The sequence below is a fragment of the Biomphalaria glabrata genome, chromosome 11 (genome assembly GCF_947242115.1).
Source record: "Biomphalaria glabrata chromosome 11, xgBioGlab47.1, whole genome shotgun sequence".
Lineage (NCBI taxonomy): Eukaryota > Metazoa > Mollusca > Gastropoda > Planorbidae > Biomphalaria > Biomphalaria glabrata.
In genome coordinates, this window is record NC_074721.1 from 19,134,317 (window position 1) to 19,155,911 (window position 21,595).

The following is a 21,595-nucleotide window of genomic DNA, read 5'->3' on the forward strand; positions in this document are numbered from 1 at the left end:
CACAAAGTAAAGTTTATAAAATCAAACATTAATTTCACTCAATGTGGTGAAATCAACGATGGTATCGTCAATTAGGAGAGAAAGAGCTAGGGAAGAAGGAACACGCGTAATTATTTGTCCTAGTATATGGAAAAAGAAATATGCCTTTTCGTGTAATCTAAGAGTCCACATTTTAGTAAATGATGTTTCTCTATTTTAATTTGAATATCTTTTGTTATAAATTTACAGAATGAGACAACATATATTCAGAAAGATGGTCTTGTGTGAAGTCTCCACATAATGCTGACCATGTATTTCAAGTTGTATACTTAATAAAGAGGCACGATGACCCCTAATCTCTGAACATCCTATTATTTGAACAAAAAAATATATAAATAGCTGCCTAAAAACTACTGCGAAGTTAATCCCATACTGGTTACCTTCAATAAAGTCGCGTAGGGAATCGGCGCTGTAGGCGCCATTATTCCATTGATCGTTCGAAAGGCTTTTATCCAGTGAACAGGCCTGGACGTAGGGGCTCTTCACTCCTGTCCTGTCTGAGGGCCCCCAGCAGTGATGGCCATAAACCACTGGGTGACCGTACCACATACACGGCGCACCGCCCAAGTTCATGGGTTTCACTCGCTATAAGTTGCCGGGAGCATCGCTTACCACGGAGAGTATACTTCATATTCCTTATACTTTAACCGCCACTATTCCATGTAGGGGCCGCCACTCCAGCCACGAGTTTCTGATGTAGGCCCCCTTGTGGAACGGCGTGACGGACTTTTTGATTGGGGTGCTGGCTATTTGTTCTATCCCCACCCCGAGTGAGATAAAAAAAAAAGCTCACCCAAGGTGTCCTGCAGGGTGCCTTGTTCGCGTCCTGTTCCTAGCCTATCTAGTTTCCACTACTAGACATTTTCACGGAGGCGCCACACTGAGGCGACGGGGGCTGAATCCTGGTAACAGATTGGTTCTCTAATGCCTGCTAGTGAATAACAAGAAAGATGAAGAAGAAAGATATAAACGTCCTTATAAAAACCTTCAGTATTACCAGGTCTTCTTAAAAACTATCCGCCCCTGCATATTGGAAATGTTAATTACAGATCAAGAGTTAATTAGATCTCAAGTGTCTTGGTATAAGTTTGAAAAGACGAACACATTGTCGATCTACATTAGGAGATCTGGTAAGTTACTTTTGTCCTCACAAAAGTTTTACAGGATAACAGGTTGTTAATAGAGAGACCCATAGATAATAGACGCAATAATATAATAATATAATATACCCATAGATAATAGACGCAATAATATAATAATATAATATACCCATAGATAATAGACGCAATAATATAATAATAAAATATACCCATAGATAATAGACGCAATAATATAATAATATAATATACCCATAGATAATAGACGCAATAGCTAAGATTAGATTTTATTATTTAAAAAAATATGTTTGATGATGTCTTTACGATTCGGAGTAAAGTTAAGTTACAAATTAAAAACTTTAAGGGTTTGTTCTAACGCTATGACTATGTGGCTAGACTAAATAGTGACTAATAATGGTGAAATTAGCATAACGGGATATTGAACTAAAAGTTTTAGCATATAAAGATAAAAGATGAACAATGTATTTTCAAAGTTGAGTAGATACCAAAAAAAAAACTAGCAGAAAAATCGATTTACTTAAATGTCTTAGATTTTTACCTATATGTGTTTATGTAACTGTTTCTGTATCTGTTTCTGTTTCTGTATCTGTTTCTGTATCTGTATCTGTTTATGTACTGTATCTGTATCTGTTTATGTATCTGTTTATGTATCTGTTTCTGTATCTGTATCTGTCTCTGTTTCTGTTGCTGTTTCTGTATCTGTTTATGTATCTGTATCTGTTTATGTATCTGTATCTGTATTTGTTTCTGTATCTGTATCTGTTTATGTATCTGTATCTGTATCTGTTTATGTATCTGTATCTGTATTTGTTTCTGTATCTGTATCTGTTTCTGTTGCTGTTTCTGTCTATGTATCTGTTTATGTATCTGTATCTGTCTCTGTTTCTGTATCTGTATCTGTATCTGTTTATGTATCTGTATCTGTATTTGTTTCTGTATCTGTATCTGTTTATGTATCTGTATCTGTTTATGTATCTGTATCTGTATTTGTTTCTGTATCTGTATTTGTTTCTGTATCTGTATCTGTTGCTGTTTCTGTTGCTGTTTCTGTATCTGTATCTGTTTATGTATCAGTATCTGTCTCTGTTTCTGTATCTGTTTCTGTATCTGTTTCTGTTGCTGTTTCTGTATCTGTTTATGTATCTGTATCTGTTTCTGTATCTGTATCTGTTTATGTATCTGTATCTGTATTTGTTTCTGTATATGTTTCTGTTGCTGTTTCTGTATCTGTTTATGTATCTGTCTCTGTTTCTGTATCTGTTTATGTATCTGTATCTGTATCTGTTTATGTATCTGTATCTGTATTTGTTTCTGTATCTGTATCTGTATTTGTTTCTGTATCTGTATCTGTTTATGTATCTGTATCTGTATCTGTTTATGTATCTGTATCTGTATTTGTTTCTGTTGCTGTTTATGTATCTGTATTTGTTTCTGTATCTGTATTTGTTTCTGTATCTGTATCTGTTTCTGTATCTGTTTCTGTTTCTGTATCTGTTTATGTAGCTGTTTCTGTATCTGTTTCTGTTTCTGTATCTGTTTCTGTTTCTGTTTATGCATCTGTTTCTGTTTATGTATCTGTTTATGTATCTGTTTCTGTTGCTGTTTCTGTATTTGTATCTGTTTCTGTATCTGTTTCTGTATCTGTTTCTGTATCTGTTTCTGTATCTGTTTCTGTATCTGTTTCTGTTTCTGTATCTGTTTCTGTATCTGTTTCTGTATCTGTTTCTGTATCTGTTTCTGTTTCTGTATCTGTATCTGTTTCTGTTGCTGTTTCTGTATCTGTTTCTGTTTCTGTTTCTGTGTATGTATCTGTTTCTGTATCTGTTTCTGTTTATGTATCTATATCTGTTTCTGTTTCTGTATCTGTTTATGTATCTGTTTATGTATCTGTTTCTGTTTATGTTTCTGTATCTGTTTCTGTTTATGTATCTGTATCTGTATCTGTTTCTGTATCTGTTTCTGTATCTGTTTCTGTATCTGTATCTGTTTGCCAAAACATTGTTTTTGTTACAGTTAGGGATATATTTAAGGGGAGGCCACTGCCAGTCATCCATGATAGCACGTTGTCAAAATTGAGATAAATAAAATATCAAAATTTTTGATGGTTTAGAAACTTTTTAAAAATAATTTTCTTCTAGCTTTTTATTTTTTAAGGCAGGGGGTCATTTTTACTCCTTGGTTCTTAAGGTTAGAAACTCTGTCGTGGTTAAAAATTATCCTCTTGTAGCGTGATCGTAATATATTGGCGTAGTGTACATCAAACCAGGCCTTACTCTTCACATTCTCAAAACGCATCTTTTTTTTTTTTCTAAAATATACATATTAAATTTTTTTTTAGAATAGGAAAATGAGATAAAATCTACTAGTTCTCTATTGATTTCTACAAAAATATGACATTCTTTTAGATATAAATATTATTAATTATTGGAATTTTTTCAAAGCATTTGAAAAGGTGTAAGGGCCTCCACAAAAATTTGCCACGGGACCTCCAATTACTTAGATCCGGCCCTGATTATAGTAGTAATGCTAATGACAATTGTGATCAAAAGAAATTTTCATTTGTTTAAACCAATACATTTGTCTGTTCTGATATCGTCGTAAAAGTGTTTTAGGAGGGCAGGTGTCAGGCTGGTCAATATTTCTCTTATTTACATTCTATACTAAATCAGTCCCGCCTACACCCCCCCCCACACAAAAAAAAAATTCTACTATTCTCTGCTAGCCAGCAGTTCATCTTTAGATGTGCTATTCCAATAGACTTGGCTAAAATTCCTAATTGTGCTATTTGTATTTGAAACCTAACTATAACAAGAAGGTGTTACCCTAAGAGTCCAAAGTATAAGGAGTGTAATATAGAACAGATAGACTTAGCATTGCAGTACCGACTATACTGTATGCCATGTAAAGCCAATGCCACATGTTAAAGCATGTTTTAGTTCAAAAGTTCTAATACTGATCACCAACTGACGTCGGACTGTATCTGCGTCAGATAATGTGAATCATTACCAAGACTTTACTTGTAATACTTCTTTTACATTTCGCTTCAAAGACAAACACTTGCGATGTTAGTGTCTCATTGTGGTCTCAGCCACATTTATAATAATTTTTTGTTATGGGCTTGAAAAACTTGACATAGTCTTAACAAAATGTTTGAAAGTATTTAATGGTAAAATATTGAACCTGTATATTGGAAACTTAAAGATGTACTATTTGTTTAGATTCAAGCGTGTCAGTGATCAATCATGAAACTAGTCTACGGCTTCATTTTTTCTCTTTGTTTCGTCTATGCCAATAGCTTGATATGTGAGTATCATGTTTTGTTTGAATTTAATTCAATACATTTAATATTAAGTTAAATAAGGAGGAGTCTTTACATGAATTAGAGACATTAATAGCCAAATCTAAATTTACCTGCATAATGCTAAGCTTTTGTTGGTACGTAAGGGGAAGCAATAGTTAGAAAGTTGAATTTGTATGATGTAAAGGTAAAACATATTGCTAGTCATGACACGTCATGATACTGATAGTGCCAGGACACTAAATGCCTGCACCCTTTTGCGCCGTAATGTGCTACGCCACGGAATACAGCTATACGCAAACATGGGAAAGGCTTCGAAAGTTAACTCTTAGGAAAAATCAGAAGACAGGAGTTTGAAGAATACAGTGTTACAGCTGGCCGAGCCTGAGATGCCGCTAATCCAAAACTGTATTGTCATTGCCGTGCCCTTGGATGGATCAACTGCATGGAGAGGAGGAACTGCTGGATGGGTAACATCGTCCCGACCACACATTATATCCACCTTATATCCAGTCATCACATTTCCATGTCCAATAATTGTTTCGCAAATGAAAGAGGCTATATTACAGTTATTAATTAAAATGCTCGTGACTTATTAAAAGCCATCTTTTTTTGTCAGGCATCAGAAACTCTTGGAACCGAAAATACCTAATTGTCACGTATCAGTTTAAATAAGCCTAATCTAGGGTAATAAACTTAGAATAATTTATTCCAGCTGAAGGAAAAACCCACGCGCGGGGCTAAGGAAAAACCCACACGCTGGTGTATAGAAAAACCCATGACGTCATCTACACGTGTTTAGTTTGGCGGTCTCTGGGAATCATTGGATTGAATAGAAAGCGTTTGTGGGAGGAGTTAAGGAAATGGTTTGATAGAGCGGGATTCACTGGCACAAAGACTTAGACTAAGTAGACTAATTAAAAAAGCATCGCGTATTACTCGAAAACAGATACCATCTCTTGAAGAGCTTTTTCATGAAAGATGCCTTTCCAAAACACTCACGATTCTTAAGGACAATCTGCACCCATTTAACCACTGTTACAAAAGATCTGAACGAAGTTGTCGTCTCCTTTCCATTAGGACTAAAACAGAAAGATTTAAAAACTCCTTTATCCAACTATCGGTCAGAGTGTTACAAGATCAGCTGTCGTCATCGAGAAGTACATAGAAGTCTAATTCCTAAAGCGCTGGTTATGAATGTATATGTGTTTTGTGTGTGAATGTTGTTCGAATTTTTCATCTATACTGTTATTGTACAGTAGTTACGCTGATGTTGTCAATTGTAGTCAAACTGAATTTCCATTTGATTGGATCAATAAAATTATCTTATATTATCTTATTTAAAGAATTTAGTTGTGGAGGTAATTTCAAAGAGATAGGTTGTGTATGAAGTGTGGAATTGAAACTTTTATAGTCTAGTCGTATATACTTCTTCAGTCGTGAAATTAGTACTTATCTGAATATATTTGTTATTGAGCTTAGAAAAAAGTTATTCAGTTGATACAGTTTTATTTTGTATATTTCTGTATATTAAAGTGATTCCTAGTTATCCAATTAAAGTTTTGTATTTGAATTAAAAGGACCTTCGTTAATTGAATCTCAAAAGATAATTAGATCCAGAGATAATATCTACAGAATCCCTGCATGTCAGAGAGAAGAAATAAATCTACAGAAGCTGATATTGGCAATCTCAAGTAAAATACTGTAGCAGAATTGATACCTTCTGCTAAGAAAAACAACCTGTGACACTAATATTAAAATCCTTGATAAAAACAAAATTTAACCGCCAACACCAAAATGAAATACTTGACACTGCTGATGACAGTACTGACTTGAGGGATAAATATGTAGTGGTGAATTGTATTCATCTACGTTGATAATAGAGCGTCTTGCTCTTCAAACTGATCAGTCTGAACCTCGAGTATACTTGATTACCTTACTTTTTATATCTTTATGAAAAAAAAAGAATGATTATACGGCATTCATTTGTGTCTGTGACATTCTGTCAGCAATGTACGCGCTCATCATGACTTCTTCGCTACGTTTTCCATGTCCTATTCATTGTTGTCCAGACACCTTGATTGTCACATTTGTTATCAATTATCAAGACGTCCTTATTTTTATTATCTTCATTTCTATTATCAACATTATAGTAATGTGCCTAATTATTTTTCCTCCTTACTTTTACCATCGACGTCATCATTATCATTATCTTCAATAAAGTCATTAAAACCATAATTATCTGCACCGTATTATTAGTGGATCACCTTGCTTCATGACGCTACGACATCACGACATTATTATTTTATTGCGCTTTTGAAGAATATTTTAATTTAACATTTTAGGTTAACCGACTGATTGCATTCCGCACTCTCATCCGCCTGGTACTGTACCCTGTAGAATTGATGATCTGTTTATTTATTGTCTATGTTTCTACCACATTTCCAGTTCGCGTTGTTTGTTACATGTTCTACATATGCTTCTGTTCTGGATATCGTTTCCAGCATTACTTCTTCCTGGGTAGTCCTGACTCTAACCCTAAGCCTCCTAAACTACATGACTAATAATATCAAACGCTGAGTCTTAACTTCAAGTGTTTGCAGTAATAGACTTTTTTTTTTTTTTGCTTAAATCAGCTCACTCGGTCTGTCTGGTAAAAAGTTTGAACGTGTTATTTCTCTCAAACCCATTCTCTAATGAAGTTGAAACTTTAAACAACTATTTAATGAGCTTAACAAAATATGAATCACTTAAATAAATAACCTATTCGTCAATGAATTATTGTTAATTAATTATTTTGCTTGATGTCGAAAAAAAGAGAAATAACTTCAACATTATTGAGATATATATAGTTTTAAGTGCGTAGTTCTTCCCTTAAATAAGTTTAAAAAAATGTATTTTGTTATTTGGTTTGTTTTGTTTTCACTTTCCACAGGGCCAATATTTAGGCGCACAATACCTCCCCTAGGCATAGGCCCAGTTATAATCCAAAAGCCTACAGCACCTAGTTATCTAAACGTTGATTCGTGGCTACCAACACCAATCGGGCGTGTTTTCCAGAGAGCTGGAATTGTCCTCGATGACACACTGAAAGCTGCCGTAAGTGCAGGCGTGAACGTCTTGTGTGCTGTAGGACTGAGAATAGTACCTTGCAGAGACAGTAAGTAATACGTTGTCATGGTTACATCTCATTGTCAGTATGGTATTTAAAGATATTGGTATTGTTGATGTTTCAAACTTGTAAATATACGTCCTTGTGATCAGTGTGCTAACAACAAACTTGTAAACATAGTATAGGACTCCAACACATTTTTTTTTAAATTTAAAAGTTAATTAAAATGTGTAACAATAAATCAAAATCTACTGGATGTTTAATTATCATGATTAAATATTTTATTCTCATTTGAACTAATCTAAATTTGGTAAGACATTTCTGCTAGATTGATTTTACGCAGTCTGCTACAATGGTCGTGAAACATCTAAATAAGTTAATAAAAAATAACTCGCCAAAAGACTATCAAATGACTTTTATTATATACTATTTATCAATGTCGACGCAAATGTTTACACGATGAACTCATCTAAAGGAGAAAGATGTATTTATATAAAATGTTGAATATAACAGAGATTATTTTTTGTACAAATCTAAAACCAATATCTACCTGTTTTGTTTTTCATGTAGGAACTGATCAAAATGCTGGTTTATTAGGTAAGTGTTCAAACTTGTTCAAAATGTTTTTAAAATTGAATAATTAAAAAAACACACCCATTTTTAATGAGCAATAAGTGAGTAAATAGACATGGCCGTAGCCAGGGGGGGGGGTACAAATCCCCCCCCCCCGAAATGAAATCCCCCCCACAGGGGGGTGGGGGGGGGCAACGGGATAAGTGACTGATTTTTGCTTTCATTTTGTTTATTTAAGGTGAGATTTTAATACTAAATCATCACTTACCACAGCACAGCCGAGGGGGTTTTGAGTTAAAAACCCTCTACCAGGGGGTTTTGAAATTTAAAAAAACCCTATCAGGGGTTTTTGAGATACAAATCCCTCTACCAGGGGGTTTTGAGTTAAAAAACCCCTACCAGGGGCTTTGAGTTTAAAACCCCCTACAGGGGGTTTTGAGTTTTAAACCCCCTACCAGAGATTTTTGCAGTTAAATCCCCCTCTTCTATAAAACAAAACAAAAAAATGCAAACAACAATCCCCAAATTCCAACAGCACAGTTAAGGAAGATTTTGATTTGATTTAAAACCCCCCTCCAAAATTTACGATAAACCCCTCTTCAATATAAAAATAAGCAAATTACACTCAAAATTCTATGAAAGTAGCCAAAGGGGTTTTGAGTTTAACCTCCAGTTGGGGTTTGAAGCTAAAAGTACCTCTTTAATATAAAAAAAAAGCAAATTACACACTATAAAATCTATGAGCGTAGCCAAAGGGGTTTTGAGTTTAAATCCCTTTCCTCCAGATGGCTTTTTCTTTAAAGTTTAAAACCCCTCCAGATGGTTTTGAGTTTAAAATTCCCCTACAGTGCGTTTAGAGTTGAAAACCTCTCTCTTCAATATTATTTTATAGCAAACTACAGTCACCAAATTCTATGATCGTAGCTAAATGGGGTTTTAAATTTAAAAAAAAACAAAAAAACTCCAGAGATTTTTCAGTTTAAAAAACCCTCAACAGATGATTTGACGAAAAAACTTTCCATTTCGATATAAAATCTAAGGCGAAATACAGGCATGTAATTCCAAGATCCTAGTCAAGAAAGTTTACAAATTTCTAACAGTGGCTTGGGCTCCATTAATAACGTGTGAATAGACTTCCGCCGAAATTGAAAAACACTAAATGTGACTCAACAAAGATGTCTAAGACGGATTTTAGAAGTCAGTTATAGATATCGGGTCTAAATCAAAGAAATCATATGCCGAACTAGGAGTCGAACCCTTAGTAAGGTTGTGACAGAGCGTCCATGAGTTTTGCGGGACATGTTCTCCGACAACATGAATTACGCAAAATAAGAGTTGCGGAAACAGCTTGCCGGAAAATGCGCCGAACGGCGCGAGAGGGTCTAAGTCAGTAAGAATAGCACATTAGGTTTTTGAAATAACACTTTTTAATAGCAAAATAATGCACTGTAGATACCTCAGAATATGCATTTTGTTGGCTTTCAATACCAGAAATAGTGCTCGGCGGTGGGGCTTCTTCCCGCGCTGGGGGAGCGCTGCGAGCTCCCTCAGACCCCCTTGCTAGCACTAATTCCAGGAAGAATCTATTCTAGGGCACAATAAACGTCTTCCGAAAGGTCAGAATGTAATGAAGATTAATTATGTACACACACACACACACACATATATATATAAAAAATTTCCCGCCGGGGGGGGGGGGGGGGGGGGCGAGGGGGGGGGGGAATCCCCCCCCCGGAAATAAATCCTGGCTACGCCCATGTAAATAGATTAACTATAATTATTTCTTTTTTTTTTAGACAGACACACACACAATCATTACACACCTGCTCTGCCCGTTGATTTATTTCCAGGCTTTCTATTGTTTAATATGGCCGGGTCATTCCACCCCCCACATAGACACTTATGGTCCGCGAATTCTAGTAGCACTTTTACTTACCCGCTCCCCCCCCCCCCCCCCAACATCCCTCTACAACAAGAAAGTTAGTTTTACGTACAACCTATAAACCAGGCATGTCCAACTTAATAGAAACAATACAATAGAATACAATAATTAATGGCATACCTGTCCCTTAGTTAGCTAAATTTGTAGTACATTTTGGTAATAAAAACTTACTTTGTTTACGCGTTAGGCTTGACATCTTTTCTGGGATACAAGCAATTAATGTCGGGTTAAAGTTTGTTTGCCACTCACACTTTCATCAATGATGACACATTTTGATCAGATATTCTTGAACGGTGAGATGTTTTTGTAGCTTTCATTATGGAAAAGAACTGCTCACAGAAATCAGTGCTGGCAATCATAGCTAGAAATCTGGCTGCAAATTTCCGCAATTCAACGTACCGTTCAGGTAAAAAAAACTGTAAAATTTTGGCACAGCCACTTCTATATACTTCGCTTTTAACGAAGAATCTAACTGCTATTCTATCAGCTCTAGTTGCACATTACCAGCAGCATTTTCAGAAGCAAATGAAAATGGAGATACAAAAAACAAAAATTCTGCTCGTATGAAACGAAGTCATGAAAACGGCCAGTGAAAGCATCTACTGACGTTTTCAGGTGTAGTACTTATTTACCACATGTTGCAGGCAGCAGTATTTAATCTTTTCAGTTCCTGACACGTTGAAAAGTGAAGATTTTCTCTTCATATTTGGTTTATCCACAGTCGTAATTCTGCTTGAAAGCACTTCACATCATCACACGCAGTTGTGTCACTATTGTCTTTACTTTGAAGTTTCAAATTCAAGTCTTGCAGGTGACCAGTGAGACAACTGCAAATGCCAAATCCTGTACCCATCCGTCAGTTTGGAAATGTTCAACAGATTCACCTTTCATGTTCAGAAACAATACAATTTCTTCACGCAGTGCAAAAAATCTCTTCAATACTTTATGAAAGGAGAGCCAGCGGAGTTCTGTGTAGTAGGGAACACAATCAAATATGTGTCCAAAGTCATCCAGAAACATTGAAAATTGTCGAGGATTTAAAACACGGAGACGAATAAAATTGAGAACGACTGAAACCAGTCTTGCTGTAATTCGTGCTATTGGGCGTGATCTATGTATGAAATAGAATTCTTATGATATAATGTATGATATATTTTATGGCTTCTCTACACGCAATGCTCGTAAAGTAATTCTGTACGCAGTAAATAATGAATAAAATGCAAAGACGAATTTATTTTCTAATACAAACTCTTAATTTTCACTTATTATCCATATCCCTACCCAAACTTTAGTGATGAATGAGTACTGAGATTTCAAAGAGCTCCTGGTAAATCAGGAGGCCGCGAAAATCTGTTATCTATCTATCTATCTAGATCTATCTACCTATCTATATATCTACCTATCTATCTACCTGCCTATATTTCTATCTATCTACCTATCTACCTACCTGCCTATATTTCTATCTATCTATCTATCTACCTGCCTATATTTCTATCTATTTATCTATCTATCTACCTACCTACCTATATTTCTATCTATCTATCTATCTATATATATATATATATATCCATCTATCTATTTAACTATTTATCTATCTATCTATATATCTACCTACCTACCTGCCTATATTTCTATCTATCTGTCTCTCTATCTATCTATCTATCTATCCATCCATCTATCTATCTATCTATCTATCTATCTATCTATCTATCTATCTATCTATGTATCTATCTATCTATCTATCTATCTGTCTACCTACCTACCTACCTGCCTATATTTCTATCTATCTATCTATCTGTCTGTCTATCTATCTATCTATCTACCTACATACATACCTGCCTATGTTTCTATCTATCTATCTATCTATCTTTCTATCTATCTAGATCTATTTATCTATCTATCTAACTATTTATCTATCTATCTATATATCTACCTACCTACCTGCCTATATTTCTGTCTATCTATCTATCTGTTTATCTATCTATCTATTAAGATACGTGTATACAATAGAATCTCACAATGATTTCTCGTCATACTTTTCGTTTACCAGCGCCTGTCCCCTTCCAGTGTCTCGGAAAAGCTGACGTCATATTCGTCCTTGACTCTTCTGGCAGCATTGGCAGCCTCAACTACCAAGAGGCTCTCTCTTTCCTGGCCAACTTTGCAGGATCCTTTCAGATTGGAAATGATGATTTCAGATTCGGTTTGGTCATATTCAGTGACAATGCCAGGAAAATATTTGATCTTTCTACTTACAATAACCACCCAGAACTTCTCGAGGTAGTTTATCATTAATCCGTTTCTTTTTTTTAGTAAGTTGATGAACAAATATATTTAGCTGACTAAAATTTATGTTAGTTGATCAAACGTTATGGTTAGTTTACCCTAACCATTTGTACAGTTAGTGGACTTAAAAAGTCAAGTTAGACTCCAAACTAAGCTATTTACACAACTATTCTAAGGCTTGTATGTTAAACTAACGCCTTCATTTAGCGATATATCTTTCCGTATCCTTTATTGAAATAATTTTACCACAAAATTCTTAGCTTCCAAAAGATATACAACAAGACTAATCTGACCTTTTTTATTTTTTGACAAATCTTTTATCAACTTTGTCTGTCTGTTAAAAACGTTTGTAGGCTACATGTTATTTCGCTGACACCCAATCTCGGATCTGAACTGAAATTTTGAACAATTATGCACTTATTCCAGGCCATACTGAAGACACCATACCTTCTAGGTAATACTTTCACTGACAAAGCCTTGGTGATGGCCAATAGTCTACTGGCCACAACTGGCAGACCTGGTGTACCTAAAGTAGTCATTACACTGACCGATGGAAACTCTGCTAATGCTATGCTAAGTAAGAAGCTATTGATTTCAATTTTAGAAAAAAAGCGCCAAACATGAGGCGCCCCTGTAATAGGATTTTCTTCTATGACTGATTTAGACAAACTACTTAGGAGATGTGTGAGTGCCTTGTACGCGTATATTACTTGCAAGTATGATATATTAAACCAACACTATTACAAGAACTAGCGAAGAACTAAGTCCAGAATAAATTGACCACTGTTTAACACGTAAAGGCCACAGTCGAGTCATTCATCCATGTCATCACATTAAAGTCTCCATGTCATCACATTAAAGTCTCCATGTCATCACATTAAAGTCTCCATGTCATCACATTAAAGTCTCCATGTCATCACATTAAAATCCTAATACAAACTTACTAATATTAACATAAACAAGGCAAACCCCACTATCTGTGGCGTCACTAACTGTCACGTTTAAAATCATTCAACTTGGATGCGTCTCTATGCTAACTAGCTGCCCAACTCCACAGACCTAAATCTAGCTTTGATAGCCAAGTGTAGGACTAGCCATCGGTTTTTACTTTGCACGGCTGATTTTAAACTTCTATGAGGCTGTTTTCAAAAGGATTATTGATTTCTTACTTTTACTATTATTATTTGTGCATTGATAAATTATAAAGAAACATAAATTACAAATTATGTACTGACATAGATAAAGAGATATAGCATTTATAATGATAACAAGCATAAAGTTATCGATTATATAGAAATATAGATCTATAATATATTATGTTGTATATTAAAAGGAGATGTAGATTTTATGCAAAAAACAAAAATCATTTTATAAAAACGCAATATTCATATGTAAAATAATTTATAAAAAAAATCCAATAATACCTCAAAATTCATTATAGAAATTTGAATATATTATGACTATGATGATTACTTTTGAAAGTGGGTACTGAAAAAGGATCAAAATGTTGGGAGTAATTCGGAAAAGCCAGGCTTATCTAAAGTAAGGCGAAAAGAGGTTTCTACAGGTTATAAAATTCGTTCATTGCACACGACATTAAAGCTCTGTTACCTATTGTATAGGCTTAAAGTTGCTTTTAGATGGGTTTAGTATATAGTTGTATATAATTTATAAATATATACTTCTACATTCTTAATTTTGTTGTTGTATATAATTTATAAATATATAGTTGTATATTCTTAATTATTTTAGCTTTCGGAGCAGCCACTGCATTGAAGAACAGTGGAGTGACCATGATGTCCATTGGTGTAGGAAATAACATCCTTGAAAATGAATTAGTTGTACTGGCCAAGAGTCCAGCCCACGTCTTCACGACTGACGAATACAAGAATCTGCAGACGTTGTTGTATGTGACAGCTCAGAAAACTTGCAAAGGTGAAATGGTATATGCAATTTTAGAAGTAATACAATTTTAATTTATGTTATCAACGGGAAAGACTAAATTTTAATGTCGCCTTTTGAGAATGTATGGATCTCTAAGCACACGAAAAACAACAACATGGGGGGTAATATTCTTCCGTAGGGATCATTTTATTTAAACACATTTTACTTTTGACTTTTCAAAACACAGACATTAGAAAAGAAACTTATCTCTACGCATTTGTCGTGAAGTATACTTGTAGATATAAAAAAAAGCAATGCTTCTCAATGCTTAAAGATCAGGACACTGAGATTACATAATATCTAACGACAAATTGTCAACTCATTTGTTTTACTAATATACTATAAAATACTTAGTCCTATACGTCCTGAAAGTATTCCAGTAGGAAATGTGTAAAAGCTACTAAACAAATGATAAAATTAATTGACCACGAAGAATATATAGAATTAATATTACATTTTAAAATAATAAATTAATGTGTTATTTTTATTTTTATAAATTTTTTATTTTACTTTTTTTTTTTACTCTTTTTTTTTTCTGCTTACAGAATGTAATGGCGTTGTGACACCAATTGAAGGTAAGTCTAGACATAGATATTCATGCATGTTTTAGAATAGTCATATTGTAATCTTTTGAATTTGTAAATTTAAAAATAAAAATATTAACCACAGAATAGAGAAGGAAAGATACATATATATCATGAGCGTAGCCAAGAAGGGTTTTGGGGTTCAAACCCCTCCCCCCCGAAATGAAATTGAAATGAAATGGCGCCGGATTTAGTGACTGATTTTTAGCGGCCCCCGAAAGGGAAAAAGACGCTATTAGTTTTGTGCGAAATGTCTGTCCGTCTGTCCGTCCGTCCCATTTAGATCTCGTAAACTAGAAAAGATATTGAAAATCCGACATCACAATATTTTAGACCATTCAAAGTTCTGATGCAACGGCTACTTTTTTTTTTTCTGAAAGCGAAAAATCTAATTTATAAAATCAGTTATGCAAGCAGTTTTTTAAAGAGAAAAAGCTAATTAGTATGCATTATAAGTTAGACCTAATTTAAAACGAATAGTAATCTTATAAATATCATTTTCTTGATCATATAAGTATAGACATAGGCAATTCAAATAGAAGATTAAGCCTTTTCAAAACAATTACATTCTGTAAAGACCAGGAGAGGCTCGCTAAATCGCTTAGCTTCCGAACCGAGGGTCCCGGGTTCGAATCCTGGTGAAGACTGGGATTTTCAACTTCGGAATCCTTGGGCGCCACTGAGTCTACCCAGCTCTAATGGGTACCTGACATTTGTTGGGGAAAAGTAAAGGCGGTTGGTCGTTGTGCTGGCTACATGACAACCTCGTTAACCGTAGGCCACAAAAACAGATGAACTTTACATCATCTGCCCTATAGACCACAAGGTCTGAAAGGGGAACTAATTAGGCTAGGTTCACATCTGACTTTGCATTCACTTGAACCTATCCTTTGATCTGCAGCACCATTGGGGCACTACATAAGATCTGTCAACCTTCTTTCTCCATTCTTATCTCTCATTTGTCTTTGATATAATTTCATTTGGATGTTATTTCTGAAAATATTGAAGCCTACCTGGGTGGACCACTTCGGGGGCCGATTTTAAGTTTGTGTTTCCACACAAACTGTCTTTGTAACCTTGTTTGCCTTGATTTTGTTTATTTTAGGTGAGATTTTAATATTAAACCATTACTTGCCGCAGCACAGCCAAGGGTTTTGAGTTTAAAAACCCTTACCAGGTGGTTTTGAGTTTAAAACCCTTACCAGAGGGTTTTAAGTTTAAGAGCCCTACCTGGGGGTTTTGAAATTATACTAATAAAGAGATGTAATTTAGATCTATACGGTGTTAGTGAATAGCGTGACACAAACAAAAAAACGAACATGGATTTTTCTAAAACCAGATACTTGGTGTGTAGTAGTAAAACAGCACCTACCTAAATAAATCGTAAAAAGAGAGCAAATACCTATATTAATTGTAGTATATATAGGTCTGTGGTTTTATAATATAAAACTTTCAAAACTTCTTCTACACAGTATTGACCTTTGTAATTTCTTTTACTGAAAATTTAGGCTATTCGCGTCTGACACATATATGATTTTTATGTGCGGCGACAAAGCCCATAGAGTGTGTGAGAGAGAGAGAGAAAGAGAAAAGAAAATGAAATATATAAAAAGAGTTCAAAATAGACGAAGAGATAGATATAAAGAAACAAAATTAAATTTTCACATTTTTTATGTCTAGGACGCCTATTTACAAGATCCCAGTTGCCGATTCAGTAATATAATTAGGTTTGTTGTCCAAGGAACTAATTTTAAGGAATTTTATTTTACCGCTTTTTTAAAAGTGCACCAAATGTATCGTATACCATATAAAGCTAATCAATACATTCTATTTCCTGTACACTGGATACATCAAGTTATTCGCTCAAAGTAAATACACTTGTGGAACTTCTATTTTGCGAGAAGGCACACAAGTTACGAATGTGAGACTATGTTACCACTACTACTGAACCCATCAACTAACTAAAACCCTCTAAATCTACACCACTACAAACACTATGTGTACATAATCTTTATTACATTCTGACCATTCATTCTTTCAGAAGACGTTTATTGTGCCCTAGAATAGGTTCTTCCATGAGTTAGTGGAAAAATTGTAGATTCCCTGCCATAATTAGCAATGGGGTCTGGGGGAGCGCAAGGAGCTCCCCCAGCGTGGGGCGAAGCCCCGCCGCCAAGCACTATTTCTGATATTGAAAGCCAACAAAATTCATATTCTGAGGTATCTACAGTACATTTTCCTGCTATTAAAAAGTTTTATTTCAAAAACCTAATGTGCTATTCTTACTGACTTAGATCCTCCCGCGCCGTTCGGTGCATTTGCCGTCAAGCTGTTTCCATAAAATTGTAGACTCCCCGACATTACTAGCAAGGGGGTCTTGTGGAGCGCTAAGAGCTCCCCCATCGCGAGGCGAAGCCCCGCCGCCAAGCACTATTTCTGGTATTGAAAGTCAACAAAATGCATATTCTGAGGTATCTACACTGCATTTTCCTGCTATTAAAAAGTTTTATTTCAAAAACCTAATGTACTATTCTTACTGCCTTTGGCGCATTTACCGTCAAGCTGTTTCCATAACAATCTGTCACTGGTATCGTCTGAAGCCTCTTCCCACCTGCCATGAGGACCTCCATGAATGAGTGGCGTCAAGTTGTACTAGGATATCATTGCAACTCTTCTTATGCCTAATTCATTTTGTAGGAGAACATGTCCCGCAAACCTCATGCGTCGCTCTCTTACAATCTTACTAAGGGGTCGACTCCCAGTTCGGCATAGGATTTCCTTGATTTAGACCCGATCTCTATAACTGATACTAAAATCTGTCTTAGCCATCTTTGTTAAGACACATTTAGTGTTTTTCAATTTCGTCAGATGACTATTCAATGCAGTTTATTAATGGAGCCCTGCCACTGGTAAAAATGTGTAACCTCTCTTGAATACGCTTTTGGACTGTAGTTTGCTTTAGATTTTATATCAAAAAGAGAAGTTTTATCGTCAAAATCATCTGTTGGGGGTTTTCCACCTCAAAATTCTCTGAAGGGGGATTTAAACTCAAAACCATCTGGAGGGTTTTAAACTTTAAAAAAAAGCCATCTGTAGAAAAGGGGTTTAATCTCCAAACCCCGATTGGATTGGCTACACTCAAATAATTTTAGTGTGTAATTTGCTTTTTTTATATTGAAGAGGTATTTTTAGCATCAAACCCCTCTGAATGGGGGTTCGACTCAAAACCCCATTTGGCAACGCTCATAGCATTTTGAGTGCGTGATTTGCTTTTTTTTCTTACACTGAAGATGTATTTTTTAGCCTCAAACCCCCCTAGCGGGGGGTTTAAACTCAAAACCCCTTTGGCTACGCTCATAGATTTTAAAGTGAGTAATTTGCTTTTATTTATATTAAAGAGGTACTTTTTAGCTTCAAACTCCACTGGAGGGGAGTTTAAACTCAAAACCCCTTTGACTACACTCATAACATTTTGAGTGTATAATTTGCTTTGTTTTTTATTATTAAAGAGGTATTTTTTACCTTCAAACCCCGCTGAAGTGGGATTTAAACTCAAAACTGAGTCAAAACCCATTTAGCTACGTTCATAACATTTTGAGTGCGTAATTATCTTTTTTTTATGTTGAAGAGGGGGTTTATCGTAAATTTTAGAGGGGGTTTTAAAATCAAAATCTTCCTTAACTGTGCTCTTGGAATTTGGGGATTTTCGTTTGCATTTTTTTTTTGTTTTGTTTTATAGAAGAGGGGGAGTTAACTGCAAAAACCCCAGGTAGGGGGTTTAAAACTCAAAACACCTGGTAGGGGTTTCTAAACTCGAATCCCTCTGGTAGGGGTTTTAAACTCGAACCCCCTGGTAGGGGTTTTTAAACTCGAACCCCCCTGGTAGGGGGTTTTCTGGTAGGGGGTTTTGTGCTGGGGCAAGTGATGGTTTAGTATTAAAATCTAACCTAAAATAAACAAAATCAAAGCAAAAAATCTTTCACTAAATTCCGATCCCCCCCCTTTCGAGGGGGGATTTCATTTCGGGGGGGGGGTGAACCCCAAACCCCCCCCCCTGGCTACGCCCATGCTAGACCTAGATCTACACAAACACACTACCATAAACTAGTCTAGATCTACAATATTCTATTACTACGACCAACCCATAACACTAACTTCACTAAAACAAGAACACCTTGTCCTTAGGCTCAGTACCTTACTATTCACTAAGAACAGAAACAGACTATAACTTATAACTAAACCACTAATAAAGCAACACTACAGAAACAAAATAACACTAGCTTCCCTAGAATTAGATCTAGAATAGATCTACAGAAACAATAACAAAACTATCAAAAGTATCAATAGCAATAGAATTAGAATAGATCTACAACAGCAGTTATAAGCAGCAGCTATTTCAGCAGAGTAATTGCAGCAACTAAAAGCAGTAATATTAGTCTGCAATACATAAAATCATATATTCTATTAGGTCCAGACCTGCCTACCAAAAAAAGTCCAAATGCGTAACGCTGATGGTCAAAATGCGTATTTTGGCACCAGAATGCGTAACACTTACGCGAACCACTATTTTGTCATATATATATATATATAATATTAGATCTAAATGTCATGATTAGATCTACAATCTAAATCAATACGACAATAGAGATGATATCTAGACTAGATCTGGATCTATGTCTATATAATGAATATAATCTACTCTAGATCTGGGCTCAAGAGTGTTACCGATGCCGTGGATCCGCTACAAACGTAGGTCTACTCCAAACTTTCGTAGGCCTACCTTCATCCTTGATCTATTCTATACTAAGACTAAGAATTTAATCTAGTCTAGATCTAGACTAGATGGTAGTAGATGTTATCGATCTAGATCTAGTCATTCTAAATCATACTGCAACTAAATTGGATCTAGATTGTAGAGTAATGTAGAGAGACTCATGACATAACGTAATCATCAGTCGTAATGTCTAGCTAGATCTATTCCTGTATAACAAGTTATCTAGATTCTAGATCTAGAATCCAGATCTAGATCTAGACTAGATATCTACAATGTCACTCAATGTGTTTTAAATCGATAGCACTTCGATATTTTTTTTTCTATACAAATGAATACGGGAATCAGGGATTCAACATAATTATTTTCTACTAATGAACTTACAAAAAAAAAGTCACGTTGGTGTATCAGCTAACTGACGGTACCAACCCGCCACTCCCTCACTCTCGCGTTCTTCATTTCTAGACTAAATCTAATTGCTTTTAAGAACCAATCAATGTGTTCCCCCACCTTTTCTGTTCCCTCCCCCCCCCCCTCAACAGGACGGCTTAGCGTGACCTCCGTGACCGATGGTAAGCTAGGCAAGAGAGAGGGGGGGGGGGGAGGATACGAAATGCGTAACGCGACGGGTTAAAAGCGTATTTGCGTACTGACGGTCATTTTTGGGAGATTTTGCGTAACGAATACGCATTTTGCGTAACGGTAGGCAGGTCTGTAGGTCTAGAAAACTCAAAGCAGGACTGATGGACGCCGCCATCTTCAAATTAACAAGCTCAAAACATAAACTGCCAACTAGAAAATAAAACTAAATTAAAATATATCTAGCATATTTACATACAGTGTGCCATAGATCTAGTAAAAGAAAATATAAAATAAGTACAAACTTACAGGCCGTCCCAGGTACAGAATAATAAAATAATTAGACGACAGACCACAAAGATCTTCAGCTGTCACACAGACATACTATACTGACCACTGGTCAACTGTACACTGAACTGTTTTAAGACAGCATGTAGTACATCACTTTTTACACCCCACCCTAACCTACACAAAAAGCGGAAGTACAATAATAAATTTGGCACTAGCCTATAAAAAATAGAATACATAAAAATATAGCTCTGGGAGCGCAAGCTCACATTAAGTTAATTAAAACTAGTAATAGTAAATGTCATTAATAACGAGCGTTTTTTTGTTTTTCATTTCAGATGACAAAGGTATTATTCAAAAAACTTTTTATTGTTTCAACTTTATTTTATTAAGACCATTGAGGCAACTTTAAAAAATGAATAAACACTTCTCAATCTACACTTGTCAATTACAATTCTCTACCTTTCTATCTATTTTTATATATCTTTATCCCCTTCCTTTATTTGTATATAAACACACACACACACAAACATATAGATAGATAGATAGATAGATAGATAGATAGATAGATAGATAGATAGATAGATAGATAGATAGATAGATAGATAGATTGATTGATACTCCTTATTATCTATGAGGAAATTCATTTTACAATTGTGCATTAACAATGCATAATTAGAGCAAAACAATTTGTAGGAGACCAGACTTTTTTTGTGTTTGCTATGGTAAATATGGATACATATAAATGATATACATAAAAGTTAATAAATTTTTAAAAATCAAGACACATATGCAGTGAAAGAGACGACAGCGGGAAAAGGGCAAGTAACTTTCAGTTATTGCTTTTGGTATGATCTTCTCGATCCAATGTTATTGCATTAGAAAATATTTTATTATTATTTTTGTTTATATATATCTTATGTTTTTGTTAATATTAACTATACTAAGTATTTTAGATGTAAAAATGTTGTAGTTTATATTATATGTCAAACCTACTGCTGTGTTTTATGTGTAGATAATTAATTTATCATGTTATGGGTATAAACTATGTTGTTCAATTT

The 21,595-nt window shown here is 35.1% G+C and overlaps 2 protein-coding genes across 3 annotated transcripts; both read left to right on the forward strand.

Moving 5' to 3' along the window:
• The first annotated feature begins 1,094 nt into the window (after window positions 1-1,094).
• On the forward strand, window positions 1,095-20,961 carry LOC106054804 (vitrin-like). Of its 2 annotated transcripts, none has more exons than XM_013210835.2 (9): window positions 1,095-1,169; window positions 4,376-4,460; window positions 7,391-7,615; window positions 8,138-8,164; window positions 12,133-12,362; window positions 12,795-12,945; window positions 14,121-14,303; window positions 14,858-14,887; window positions 20,873-20,961. In XM_013210835.2, the coding sequence occupies exons 2-9, from the start codon at window positions 4,400-4,402 to the stop codon at window positions 20,944-20,946; spliced, it is 981 nt and encodes a 326-aa protein (XP_013066289.2). In that variant the 5' UTR covers window positions 1,095-1,169; window positions 4,376-4,399; the 3' UTR covers window positions 20,947-20,961. The 2 variants fall into 2 exon arrangements, with proteins under 2 accessions (XP_013066289.2, XP_013066290.2); XM_013210836.2 differs by lacking the exon at window positions 1,095-1,169 and adding an exon at window positions 1,181-1,211.
• LOC129921658 (uncharacterized) lies at window positions 1,233-4,335 on the forward strand. Its single transcript, XM_056003854.1, has 2 exons — window positions 1,233-3,788; window positions 3,915-4,335. The coding sequence occupies exon 1, from the start codon at window positions 1,700-1,702 to the stop codon at window positions 3,236-3,238; it is 1,539 nt and encodes a 512-aa protein (XP_055859829.1). The 5' UTR covers window positions 1,233-1,699; the 3' UTR covers window positions 3,239-3,788; window positions 3,915-4,335.
• Window positions 20,962-21,595: the final 634 nt, after the last annotated feature.